The 14,733-nt window shown below is 40.9% G+C and overlaps 1 protein-coding gene across 1 annotated transcript in view; it reads right to left on the bottom strand.

Moving 5' to 3' along the window:
- LOC141437922 (solute carrier family 35 member C2-like) overlaps nucleotides 1-14,733 on the bottom strand; it is a 309,412-nt gene that overhangs the window by 285,890 nt on the left and 8,789 nt on the right. The window contains exons 3-8 of the mRNA XM_074101507.1: nucleotides 13,199-13,335; nucleotides 2,371-2,623; nucleotides 2,075-2,139; nucleotides 1,467-1,568; nucleotides 835-948; nucleotides 95-285 (exon numbers count right to left, since the gene is read on the bottom strand). Coding sequence (XP_073957608.1) covers nucleotides 95-285; nucleotides 835-948; nucleotides 1,467-1,568; nucleotides 2,075-2,139; nucleotides 2,371-2,623; nucleotides 13,199-13,335 — 862 coding nt within the window. The remainder of the gene's footprint in view (nucleotides 1-94; nucleotides 286-834; nucleotides 949-1,466; nucleotides 1,569-2,074; nucleotides 2,140-2,370; nucleotides 2,624-13,198; nucleotides 13,336-14,733) is intronic.

Here is a 14,733-nt window from a genome sequence, read left to right as displayed (position 1 = left end):
TACAGCTGAAAATGGCTTAGCGTTACTTCCAACAAACGCCAAGTCAAGCTCAGCTCCGCCACCACGCCGGTTCCCGTTAACTCCCCCTTATTACCTGCCATCCCTTCTCTGTACCACTTCGAAGAGAACAGTGTTGGCGTCGAAATCGCTCTCCTCGCTCGAATGGCCCCAATTCGCTTCGAGTAAAGGTTCACCATCGTCTTTCGTCGGCCACTCGCGGCTGGGCGGTTCGAATTCTTCGTCGATCGCCGTCACAGTGCCGGCTACTGATTTCAGGAACAATAGCTACGGGAGAAAATGACGATCAGACAGAACACTTTCAACACAATCCTAAGTCATTGTTGTGCGTCAGTACTCGGTGTAGTCAGATGTCAGTATTAAGTAGCCAGTGGTCAGTCAGAGGTCTCTGCTCAGTGTCTGATGACTACTGTGGTCGGTCCCTGGCGGGCCACACGCGGCTGGTCGGTTCGAATTCTTCAATACGGCCTCAGAACATTTCCGATACAATAGTAAGTCAGTGGTGTGCGTCATTGGTCAGTCAGGATAGTTAGTGTCAATAAGTGTCGTAAGAGATCAGTTGTAAGTAGTTAGTGGCTAGTTGTCAGTAGTCAGTCAGGGGTCAATAGTCAGTGCTCGCTCATTACTCAGTAGGTCAGTTTTCAGTAGTGGATAGTTGTTAGTAGTCAGTGGTTAGTTGTCAGTAGTCAGTAAGAAGTCAATAGTCAGTGCTCATCACTCAGTGGTGCGTCAGCGTTCAGACGCCAGTAATCAGCAATCAGTAGATTCAGTAGTCAGTGGTTAGTTGTCAGTAGTCAATCAATTGTCAGTGTTTACCTTGTGGACGCAGTGGCCCGTGATGCCGAGCAGACAGACCCCCAGACCGGCTACGTTGATTGGACTCAGCCGGTCTCCGCTCACCTCCACTGCTAGCACCAGAATACACATCTCCTGCGAAACAAAATAAACAGTCAAACGCAAAACGACGATGAACAAACTTTTGAATTATTCCGCAACCACACGCATAAAGGTCACAGCTCATTAGATCCACCCGGCACCCGATCAGCACGCGAGCGAGTATTCTTTATATGGATTTGTATGTGCATGCGCTCATTACATCTACTGCGAGCTGAGCGCGTAGCGAGCGAGTAGACCGCTCGCGTGATAGCTCGCAGCTCGTACGCTTGCCTCGCGTGAACCGCGCGCGGTCGGCGCGGCGCTCCCCACCCTCATTTCATAATAGACTACTCGGAAATTCGTGGACCACGAGACGTCCACTCGTTATCAACGCGGCGTCCACCCGTGGACCACTTGTCGGCAACGAGTGGACGCCGAAAAACGAGGCGGTGCTGGTCGGGTGCCGGGTGGCTCTAATGAGCTGTGACCTTAAGGCAGTCTGCGCCACACTTGGGTTTTCATGAAGAGACACAAGGTTGCTTATTTAAAGGGTTCCGTGTGACATTACTAACCTTAAATATACCGGCGATGGACAGGGTGAGACTAGAAGTATGTGTTACCACGAGGAATTCGCTGACTTCCATTAGGAACGCGATGGTGGCTCCCCCCGACACCTGTGACAAATAATAACGTTAACGCCGTACCGTGCGCACAGGGGGGCTACTACGACATTCGAAAATCGAAGTTCGCATCATACCGTTCCTTTCGCTCTCGTATAAAATAATAATACCGTCAGCGGCAGGACTCCACCAAAAGTCGTGACGTATACGGCACGTCACTGCGATTCCCCACCGTCTGCGTATGAGCAGATGCGGTGTGGAGAGCATGCGAAAAAAACGGTGCGCATACGGTGGGTCACTGCGATTCCGTACCGTCACCGTTTTTTTGTGTTAAAAACAGTCTTATATCGTAGATACACTATTCCCTTTAGTTAACAGCATAAATCACAATACGCAAATTGCATACTACACGCAAAATCTAACAACTGGTAAAATGTATAAAATAAGCTAAATGTACACAAAAGTTAAGTTAAAACAAGCTCATGTGCAAAAAACACAATTCACATTCGCAAAACGCACAATAAGCAAAATGTTACAGTAGACTAGAAGGAGATACATACTTTTATCAATGTTGGAGCAAGGAGTTCCTGGGGCAAAGCTTGGAGGTAGTCGAAACATCGCATGCCTAAAACAAATAAATATTGCATACATTATACATATAGCTGAAAACAGTTTACCACTTCACCGCTGATAAAAAAAATGCTGGTGCTCAACATATGCCTCCAGATCAAAAAATAAGCATTGGGGTGGCAGAACTAGATTAAACTCTGACGTCATCCACTAAAATATCTAGTTGAAAAAATATCCATTTTTTTTTAATTCAGATTTTCCCGACCCTTCCCGTGTAGTAACTCACCTTCAAAATAGATGGTAAACGGCATCAGCGAGAGGAACATCCAGGGTTGCACGTGGAACACCATATCTATGGGGTTGTCGAGCCCCAGTTTGGACTTCTGCATGAGGAGTTGGGCGAAGGTCCAGCGAAGTCCACCAGCGAAGGACGCTATGAGGAGGAAGTTGAAGCCGAGGAGGTTGAACTGGGTGGCTTGGTACGTGAACATGATCAGGCCGGTTGCGATCATGAGGACTATCCCGACGAGAGACCAGGACTGTGGACAAACGGGCAGTGCCATCACCGATGATCGGCGATCGGTTCACTAATGTTTCGCAACTAATGTTTGGCAACCGGATTCATTTCGCAACTGTTTAATATTTCCGTGTTGTTTGTGTCCGCCACATACGATTTTGACATTAGCTTAAGATCTATGTACCCAAATGTTTGTTTGGAAGAGATCGCTTTTAAGCGATAACACCGCCCATTGTCTACCCTGGATGTATGTGTAATATAAAGATTTTTTGTACTGATTTGTGGGGTGCTAACCTAACCTAAAGGGTTCTACACGATGGCTCACGATGGTGGAATCGTGAAACATATACAGTTTTAGAGTTTGAAAAATGTAAAGTTGCGAAATGAATCAGGTTGCCAAACGATAGTTGCGAAATGAACGGATACCTCGGCGGTTATCCGGTTGCAACTGGAGCTCAATGACCTCAACCGTTCAAGGCTCAGTTTCATTGGTTGATAGGACCCTAATGCGGGGTACAGTACCACTACCATGAGTTTACAGTGACCGTACTCGATAGCGACGGCGCAAATTATTTGTATGGAGAATTGTACAGCGCCTCTACAAATAATTTACGCCGTCGCTATCGAGTACGGTCACTGTAAACTCATGGTAGTGGTACTGGAGATTTCGATAACGCATACCACACCACAGGGCTTGCAGTCGAGTTTCAATAGTCGCTATTCCGCCTGCGGGAAGTCACCGCATACTGTACGAGTATGTCGACCGAGTTATCGACTTGAGTTTCACTGTTCGTTATATCGCCTGCGGGGATACACCGCACGCTGTATACCAAGATATCGACCAATGAAACTAAGCCACCAAAGTCAATGTCAAAATGTCTTTCAATTAAGGCACCAAGCACTTATATGATTGCCGAAAAATCGGTTCTCTGCCGTTTCGCACAATTATTTCATGCCAAATGTTTCATTTGCCGTATGTTTTATTTCCCAAGTCATAATTTTACTTGGCTGTAAAACGACCAAGTAAAGTATGCAGCTACTTTTGATGCTGACCGTACACACATACAGCAATAAATTATTACAATCATGATGATTATTACGAGTACTTGTGATACTGAAAGCATCTCTTTATTCACTGTCATTCAAAATTTAACCATCCCATTAACTCGTCAAATTTCACGGCCAGGAATATATTGACGTCACGTCTTCCGTTGTTTATGAACACATGAATATTTAGTATGTTCTGTAATTAAGTGACAAAGACAGGTGAGCACATGTTATGCAAAATTTTGCTCTAGATTTCGTTGTACATTTTATTTTAACACTACACTTGTTTAAGCGTTTTAATCCTCAATGGCATATAATATAGCACCACAAGTACGTACAGTCACCAGCATTAATATCTGCCACAGCGGAGCGTGCAAAAATATCTGACACGTCCTTCCGGCGCTAGAAATAGAGTCGTATCAGATATTTATGCACGCTTGTTGTGTCAGATATTGGTGCTGGTGACTGTACCAGTACCACAGTTGCCGGCATTCTAACTCAGCACAGGTACTGGCAGAATACCAGCGCTACGGCTCACTTGCCGCGGTATTATGCCGAGTCAGCAACGCTACAACGAAAACCATGGCAACGAGGTACAAGAAAAAGTCGATCGATCCATTTACATATTTGTTATCTTTCATCACTTAATTGCATTTAACATCTGTTGTAATCGATTTACATCTTTAGGGATGTCAGTAAATTAAAAAATCGAATAGTGCTCCTTTGTATTCACGAACTGGTAAACAAGATTGTAATGCGAAATACTTACCTCCAAACCTCCATGCTGGCATAATGCTGCTGGCCAGTGCTGGCTGAATGTGCCAAAGCTAAAGAGCGCGAGGCCATTAAAAAAAACAAAAGAAGGTTTGGCGCGATAAATCTTCTTCCGCTCTGTTACACATTGCGTATACATTTATAACGGTTTACCTTTATTTCCTCGCATTTGTGATGAAAAGTAGTGTTCAACTCGAGTGCAAATGATCAATTACAACCCTTGTTTATCAATCTTCTATTATTTTAGGTAAAGATAAACAAAACAAATGTTTCCTTTCTTGCTGTCTTTCAAAAAGTAAACTTTACAGGATTATTTTAAGACTTGGCCCGCGGCTTCTAAATCCATTAGACTCGGCAGTTCAATTAAAAGATTTTACTAAATTCCCAATAATTAAACCGTGGATTTCGTGATTTTTTCCCTGCTTTCAGGGGGTGGCAGAGTCCACCAATCCTGAGAAAAGGGGTTTTGACAGAGTAAAGTCCGTTCAGTAAATGTTAAAAGTAACATTTTTTCCCTTTTGAGAGTCAAGGGTATAAATGTATATTACCAAGATGTCAAATATATATATAAGTACACCTTTAATGCCATTAACCATAACGTCGATGTCTACATAGGTATATTTGATGCTATAGCTGTTTATATACGCCCTCGACTGAACGAAACCATCACAAAATTCTTCAAAATCGGCCAAAGTTACGATTAAAAAGCAATCAACGTTTGTACAATAACGCTAGTTTTTGCTTTTCCTCCACAATCCTCTTTAATTAGGCATAAAAATCAACATAAGGAAACTCCGATTTCCGCCAAATGATTTCCTTATAAACAAGGTCACTTTTTATCCGTCTTCGTCAGGTAAAACAGCGGAACCATTCAAAATTAAATCATTTCATTTCATTTCGAACTGTACCCTTAGTGTACGTTTTCGGTTACAAAATACGTCTCTATCGCGTTCGCGTTTAAATCTCAATTTGTATGGAAACACGAACAGCGCCTCTAGCGGAATGTTTGCGATGAATTGAGATTTTAACGCCAAAGCGATCGAGACGTATTTTGTAACCAAAAACTTACAATAAGGGTACAGATAGCTAATACGAGTACGCAATTAGAAAATCGAAGTTCGTATCGTACCGTCCCTTTCAGTCTCGTATTAAATAATATTAGCAACAGCGGGACGGCAAGGTACGAAGTTCGAATTTCGCACTTCGTTGCATAGGGCCTGTGTACACAGCACTAGCGTTTACCCGAGGCTTCGCACGCGTATGACGTAATGAGGGCTATCGTTTTTTGTCTTTCTAGATGGCGCCACTGTTGCGTGAGGTTTTTAAGTGTGGCTTTCAAAGTCTGTTATTACGGGCTTGAAATCAAAGTTAAGATTAAAATCATATTTAATACACCTTAAAACCGTACCATAAAAATATCGAGCAACCACAGTGTTGCGTAGTCCCGTTTTGTTCAGAAAAAAAGAGGGAGGACAAAAGTTTCCGAAAGACAAAACCGTCTCAAAACACAGACATTCAATGCCCCGTAACGCATAATTGCCATAATTAATAAACCCGCGTAGATCACCCAAAAACTATGAGATTTGACATTTCGGAGACCTCACGCTACACTAGCGCCTCTAGCGGCGGATTCATACGCGATAGCTCTCATTCTTCTCATGTTGGCCCGTAGGTTGGCGCGGTGTAGCGTTGACGTAAAAATTACTCTTTAAAGCCTTCTGTCAAACGGTATACACGTGCAATCTGTGGGTCAGCTACACGCAGAGGGCCTTCAACGCCCTCCGAGTACAGTACAACAATGCCTTCAGGTTATTGTTGGGGCTCCCGCGATCAACGCATCGCTCATGGGCAGGGTGCGCGGGAGCACCAACACTATCCTGAGGGTCATAGCGAGCTGCCTGACTGACCCATGAGGCACTAGGTACGGGCACATGTGCTTGTGCCAGGTGTTCCTCAGGGTGGCAGATTTTAAATTAAAAATTATAATTACTAACATAGCTTTTAAAAGTACATTACTATCGCTTATATGGACTCTGTCTGCAATAAACTGTTTTTTTTTATAACACAAGATCCGGCCTTTGTGTTGGAACACCGGGATTTCATTAAATTCTGGAAAATTCTAAAGATTATTTATATCGTGGTCGTGAAGTTGCACTGAAACAACTGTATAAATAGTGCGTTGCACTAAAAACAACTGTATAGAGAGTTGAAGTGAATGATTACACACAAAGCTACAAAAAGAACTGATTGCACAAAAGGAGAATGAATAAAATGAATGAGTACATTTTTTTTTATACGACTGGAAGGCAAACGAGCAAGTGGGTCTGCTGCTAAAAGTGGCTCCGAAGCTGCAGCTGTATCGTTACGTGTGCTCTGCCTACCCCATTTGGGAATACAGGCGTGATGTTTGTGTGTGTGCGTGCGTGCGTGCGTGTGTGTGTGTGTGTGTGTGTGGATAAAATCACACAGAATGATAATAAAGGAACACTCGAAAAATAAATGATCAAGACAGCCTTCGTCTAAACCACATTCACACAAATCTTGTGGAGGAAAACAGGAGTACATGAGCGGTCCAGTCTTAGTCTGTTATTTACAGTTCACACAAAAATGAGACAATGTTTTTTTTTTATTCAACTGGTTGGCAAACGATCAAGTGGGTCTCCTGATGGTAAGAGATCACCAAAGCCCATAAACATCTGCAACACCAGGGGTATTGCAGACGCGTTGCCAACCTAGAGGCCTAAGATGGGATACCTCAAGTGCCAGTAATTTCACCGGCTGTCTTACTGTCCACGCCGAAACACAACAATGCGAGCACTGCTGCTTCACGGCAGGATTAGCGAGCAAGATGGTGGTAGCAATCCGGACGGACCTTGCACAAGGTCCTACCACCTGCCTGCCACCTGCTTTGGAAATGTCAAAATCCTGCTATCATTACACGACATGATGTAGCTGTGTGTGCAATCATTCATGTCACATATTTGATTTGAATGGTTTCTTAGTTACAGTTGTTGATGACTTGGACTGTCATTCTAAATATATGTTTATCCTAATAAGATGATGTACATTTTATTAATTTAATTACTTAACAAATTGGCGACGATGTCGTTTGATTTGAAGAAAGGAAAACGTGCGCGTGCCACCCTACGCGGTGTACTAACTAAAACGAACAACGCATTTCAAGATGAACAAAACTTACATACTTACGAAGAACTAGAAACCCGACTTCTTACACTACAAAATACTTACGATGGCTTACAAAATATACAATGTCGAATAGAAGAGGAGACGGAAGAGGAGGATCTTGAGGCAGAAATGGCATACAGGTATGAGATTGACGAGATTTATACGAAGTTACGCACAAAAATTTTACGACTGATAAACCTATACAAAAATGAAACTAACATACCTCCTATTACTCAAGTAACCTCCGTCACGAATGCCCATCATGAGGCACAACCAAGAATTAATTTTCAACCATTTCAAGCCAAAGAGACCTTCAAAAATTTCATAAAGCGGCTTTCCGTTTATATCCTACTAAATAACATCACTCATCCTAAAACGAAAGTTTATACCTTACTGTCTACTTTACCTCCAGATATCCACGAAAGATTATATGACCTGTGTTCTCCCGAAGAACCGATCGATAAGACTTTTGAAGAAATTACAGATATTTTGGATAAATTTATTGACCCGAAACCAAGCATATGGGCGTCGCAACATAATTTTATATCACGTTTACAACAAGCCGATGAAACAATTGCAATCTACGCGTCAGAATTGAAAAAGTTATCTCTAAATTGCGAATTCAAATGTACACACTGCAAAAAACCTACAGTTGAATCATTCTTATCACTACAGTTTATACGGGGATTAAAAGATGGAGATATTCGTACAAAAATATTACAACAGAAGGAAACCACACTGTTTTCTAATTTAGTGGATACCGCCACGTTGATGGAAAAGGGAAAAACTGAAAACTCAACCATGTCTGTATCAATTCGTCAGACATCTTTTGACAATATGAATAAAGTATCGAAAGCACCAAGATACGCTTCAAATCCACAAACCATCAAAGACCTGAAGGGCAAATGTTATCGATGTGGTAAAAACGATCACAAAGCGAATGAATGTGGCGCCATAAAAAGCACGTGTCGCAAGTGCCAAAAAGAAGGCCACTTAGCTCGAGTCTGCTTACAAGGACGTAGAAGTAATAACACAAACTTACTGGATAACTCTACAAGCAGCCTCAGCGCCGACAGCACAGCGGAGATCAACTTAGTAAAAAGTGAAATCTCTGACAAATATATTATACCGATTGAAATTGAAGGTACAAGAGTCAATATGGAATTTGATACTGGCGCTACACTTTCTACTATATCATTAAAAGATTATAAAAAGCTCAACATTAAAAAAAAAGTTTTCACGACTAACATGAAGCTAAGAACTTACACAGGTGAAGTATTTAAGCCCACTGGTGTGGTATATGTCAAATGCACCTATGGAAATCAGACTTTCTACGGAAAATTATACATAATAGACAAGAATGTTGACCCTATCCTCGGCCGAAGCTGGATGAAAGAGTTCAACATCACGCTTGCCGATATGAGAACCGTCCAACAATGTGAAAACATACCGAAACTAGAAAAATTACTAGAAGAGTACGATTCCACTGTATTTAATTCAAATTTGGGCGAAATTCCAAACATTCGAGGCCACCTCACTCTTACAGAAAACTCACAACCGATCTTTATCAAACCTCGTAGAATTCCTTACGCATTACGAACCAAAGTAGATGACGAAATAAACCGCCTTGAAAAATTAGGGATTATTACAAAGATAGACCACTCAGACTGGGGCACACCTGTCGTTCCGATAGTCAAACCTAACGGCAGCATCAGACTTTGTGCTGACTACAAGATTACTTTAAACAAAGTTATAAAAGACGAACAATACCCAATTCCAATAATTGAAGATATTTTAGCTGAAATGAATGGCGGGCAACTGTTCTGTACCTTGGACATCACACAAGCATACTTGAACATGGTGATGGATGAAGAAAGTGCCTTATTACAAACCTTAAGCACACATAAAGGTACTTTTAAGGTAAACCGGCTCATGTTTGGAGTTAAAGTTGCCCCTAGCCTTTGGCAAAAGTTTATGGACCAATTATTACTTGGTATAGATGGAGTAAAATGCTTTTTCGATGATATTATTATACAGGGCTCTACAGAAGAAGAATTACTTTGTAGGCTTGGACAAGTCTTGGAGAAACTCAAAGAAAGTAACCTTCGAGTTAATAAGGAAAAATGTCACTTTTTCAAAAGAAGTATTAATTACTTGGGACATACAATTGACAAAAACGGATTGCATAAGAATCAAGATAAAGTCAAAGCAATTTTCAACGCACAACGTCCGACGAATGTAAACGAACTACGAACCTTTTTGGGTATGGCAAATTACTATAATAAATTTATACCTAACCTTGCATCTATTACAAGCCCTTTAAATGCACTCCTGAAGAAAGGAACAAAATTTATTTGGTCTCCGAAATGCGAAGAAAGCTTCAAGAATGTCAAAACTGCAATACTTAGTGAAAGAGTCTTATTACACTTCGATCAGAAAAAACCATTAATTTTAGCAACAGATGCGTCACCTACAGGACTGGGTGCAGTACTCAGCCATAGACTACCGGATGGCTCAGATCGCCCAATAGCATTTGCCTCTAGATCTCTAACTAATAGTGAAAAGAAATACAGTCAAATCGACAAAGAAGCAACTGCTATATTCTGGGGATTAAAGAAATTCTTTCACTACTGTTATGGTCGCAAGTTTACCCTTATCACAGACCACAAGCCACTGACTTCAATTTTCCATCCACATCAAACCTTACCAACACTGAGTACAATGAGGCTATTCCATTATGCACATTTTCTATCTGGATTTGACTACAATATTGAATATAGAAGTTCTTCTAAGCATTCCAATGCAGACTACCTCTCACGATTTCCTGTTGAAAAAGTTAACGACAGTAATATTGACCAACATTCCATATTCCAACTAAGGCAGATAAACACATTAAACATTTCACCCGAAATTATTTCCAAAGAAACAAAAGAAGACCCCGAACTACGGAACTTGTTTCAAACGCTACAATCGGGAAATTCACTTAGAGAATCAGGATACAATGATAACGAATTGACACTGCAAAATGACTGCATTCTAAAAGGTACGAGAGTAATAATTCCTCGAAAATTACAGCAACAAATTTTAGAAGAACTTCACATTGGCCATATTGGGATTTTAAAAATGAAACTTCTTGCTCGTAGCTTCGTATATTGGAAAAATATTGATAAAGATATCGAAACTAAAGTGAAATCATGTCGAACTTGTAGATTACATCAAAATGAACCTCCTAAAGCCCCACTACATCATTGGGAAGATCCAACTGGGCCTTGGCAAAGAATTCATATTGATTTTGCAGGGCCTATATCTGGCTATCAACTTTTTATTGTAGTGGACGCCTTTTCAAAATGGGTGGAAATAATTCCTACTAAAACGATGACAAGCTCATTCTGTATTCAGAAATTAGATGGATTATTTGATACTTTTGGATTACCTTATACAGTAGTATCAGATAACGCGAGACAATTTGTCTCCCAAGAATTTGAAAACTTCCTACATACCTCTGGTATTGCACATAAAACAATTGCCCCGTATCACCCGGCTACAAACGGGCAAGCGGAACGTTTCGTACAGATTGCCAAACGAGCACTGCATAAATTAGAGGGGGAGAGTGGCGATATATCACAGAAAATCCGTTTAGTGAAACATGTTCTTCGAGCTACACCAACTTCCTCAGGAGACTCTCCATATGTCATTATGTTCGGAAGGGAAATACGAACAAGATTGGCTGCCAAGATCAGAGCAGTTCCTAAACCACCCCCCAGACAGCCTCGACACGGTACAGACGGGAGAGAGTTCAGTCCCGGAGCCAGAGTCCAAGCAAGGGACTATTCGGTATCGAAAACCAAATGGGAGTTTGGCATTGTAGTCCGCCGTCTCGGACAGCTACATTATCAGATTAGGACAGACAGCGGACTCCTGTGGATCCGACACCTGGACCAGCTACTCCCTGCTCCTCTGATTCACGGCGGAGGCGTGTCACATATTTGATTTGAATGGTTTCTTAGTTACAGTTGTTGATGACTTGGACTGTCATTCTAAATATATGTTTATCCTAATAAGATGATGTACATTTTATTAATTTAATTACTTAACAATTCACTTCAACTCTCATGGCACTACCTAATTTACCTACATGGTATACCAAATTTTAATGTCTCTACAGCCTTCACCTAAAAGCCGTATCGTACTATGAAATTCATATATTGATACGACCGTTACCGTAATGTGTTACATTGTTGTCGTGTTTTGCGAGACATAAATGAGTCAGCTGTTAAATGTACATGTAGGCAGTTTTGTTGGGTACTGGATTTAGGTTATCTATGGCCACATTTTCGAGCAGGGTCGTGAAAAATATTTCCCTTTCTTTCTCTTCAATACTTTCGGACATCGTTAAAAATATCTGACGCAATGTGTCAGAGAAAGTGACCTTTCAGACACGGTGTAATAATATTCTATTACGGTGCCCCGTCAATGCGACAGTAAAGAAAAGTGACAAAGTAAACAGACAAGGCACTAAAGAGATATTTAAGGAGCGTAATATTAAATACCATTGTAATGTGTACATTGAACGCCACTCAGAGGTGACTTTGGCTTAAAGGGGAATTAGTAAACAAGTAATTTAATATCTTTGCCTCGAACGGCAGGGGTCAAAAAATTGGACTTATTTTCGACGAGAAATATCGGTTTTTTGGAGTCTTTTTGTATTTTTTATTTCAACTCCAAATTTGTTACTTTTACGGGTATCCCGTGAAACCATATCGAAAATACAAACTGAGACATGGATGCACAGAAAAACCAGAAAAAGAGACCAGCGCTGGGAATAATGCTTGCTTGCTTGTGCTGCTGCATAAGTAGCGTAGTAGAAATAAGCAACCTGAGATATGTATGCATAGGAAAAATTCGTGTCTAGATTCCTGTCCAGCGGTGGTGTAGGGGTTATAGTAGAAACCAGGGATGTAACGGATGTGGTTTTATCGGAACCGCAAGCGGAACCAGATGTTTCCAATTTAGTTTATCGGAACCTGAAACGGAATCGGAACCGAAAACTGAAACGAAACCAGAACCGGCGCCCGATTGATAGGTGGACGAGATGTTAGCATAGCATAAAACACGTGCTAAGTGGGTCGATGAGCGAATGACTGCCACGACTGGTATAAATCTGTTTATTAAACCCCCCACGCAAAAAGAGGGGTGTTATAAGTTTGACCACTATGTGTGTCTGTCTGTCTGTGGCACCGTAGCTCTTAAACGGGTGGACCGATTTGATTGCGTTTTTTTTTATTTCAAAGCAGGTTTTCTAGCGATGGTCCTTAGACATGTTTCATCAAAATCGGTTCAACATATTGAACTTTGAAGTGCCAAAGTCGGGGATTCTCCAACTTTTTTTAGGTTAGGTTAGTTTTTGCTGATGTATACCGTTCAAGTTCGTCCGCCGCGCTAAGCATTGACATCATTTTAACTTCTGTTTCAAAAGTAACGGAACCGGAACCGAAACGTATGTGTAAAACCAAACGGAAGTTCCGACTTAACGGAAACGGAATCGAAGCTCTGTAACATCCCTGGTAGAAACCTTAATGTAGCCACTAACCTTCCTCTCCAATCCCAGGAGTATGGCGAAGCAGAGTATGAAAATGATGGTGGTAGATTTGGTCATAGTGTAGAGCGAGATGGTGACGAGGCCAAGGCCCCAGTTGGAGAAGCCCACGTCTATACCGCTCGCGAGACCTGTGAGAACAAGAGCTTGTTAAAAAAAAATAACGAACATAGAACCTCCTTTTTTTAAAGTCGGTTAAAAAACAGAAACACGGCTGATCCGATCCGATTTTTATTAGTAGAGTGCATAAAATGCGCCGTTTTATGCGAGGCGTTTATCCACACGAGCCGCAGGCGAGGGTTGATAGTTACGTCGAGGGTATAGCGAGTTTTATGTAGAAAAGTTAATTTTGCTTCTGAGAAAATTAAACAGCAAGATTGTGTTCATAATATTGGTTGGTATATTGGATTGCCACTAAACCGCGCACAGTAAAAAGGGATAAAAAACGCAACATGGTTTAAAGTATAGGGTTATGGAACCTATAAGATTCTACTCTCGATTCTAAAGTAACTACTTTCAGGTTTTCATTTATTTAATTAACACTGTATATTTAGTCAGTGGCTGCGTAAATCCAACTGAATACACTTAAAGTTTTACAATAACATTTAATTGAGGTCGATAAATGTTTATGTATACAGCGTTTATTGTACATATACCGGGTGTGGCCTGTAATATGAGCAAATAATAAAAACATAGATCATACTTTTGAACATGAAACTACCGTCAGACTCACTCATATTAAATATATTGACCCGGATAACTCACGTCTTAAATCGAGTTTAGCTCGACATGTTTCGGGCTAATCCGTAGCCCTTCGTCTTCGGATGTCAAGACATGTTATGACATGTCGAGCTAAACTCGATTTAAGACGTGAGTTATCCGGGTCAATATATTTAATATAAGTAGATCATACTCCTCAAACTGAATTCAGCGACTTTGAAAACTAGTTAGTTAGATTGTTAATTTTTATTACACTATTACGTTTATTCGAAGAACCATGTTTGTAGCGTGACAGGCGAAGTCAGTTGCGTTCTAGGATGGCGTATATTGATAGCAGTATTAACTTCTATGAAAAAAAAGGAAAATTCAAAAACTCCATTATTTTTAAAAGTTGCTGAACTAATGTTGTTCAGTTTCAGGACGATCTATGTTTAAAATTTTTGCTCGTATTACAGGCCACACCCGGTATAAGCCCTAAACTGTAACCACACGTAGATTTAAGTGCTATGAACCGATATTAAAACAAATTGTTAATATAGAATTTACTACCAGAGCGTAATTAATAGGGCATATTAGGCAAAGCTCTGCGCAGGGGGCGACACTAACGCAAACCGCCATGACAACGTCAGTTCTCTTTATATTTTGTCGCCATGACAGATCATGACCAAGGAGTATTAGTACCTATAGAAATCATGAAAATAACAAGATATTTTACATCGATAGTAAGGATAGAGCTTTCCAAAATTTTAATATAAAATAATTCGATATTACGGCATTTAAGATACTCAAAAAACTGTTTACGGTTTTGT

This window comes from Choristoneura fumiferana, chromosome Z, assembly GCF_025370935.1.
Source record: "Choristoneura fumiferana chromosome Z, NRCan_CFum_1, whole genome shotgun sequence".
In the NCBI taxonomy this organism is placed as follows: Eukaryota; Metazoa; Arthropoda; class Insecta; order Lepidoptera; family Tortricidae; genus Choristoneura; species Choristoneura fumiferana.
The sequence above is the reverse complement of the archived record's forward strand: the minus strand, read 5'-3'. Positions and strand labels throughout refer to the sequence as shown.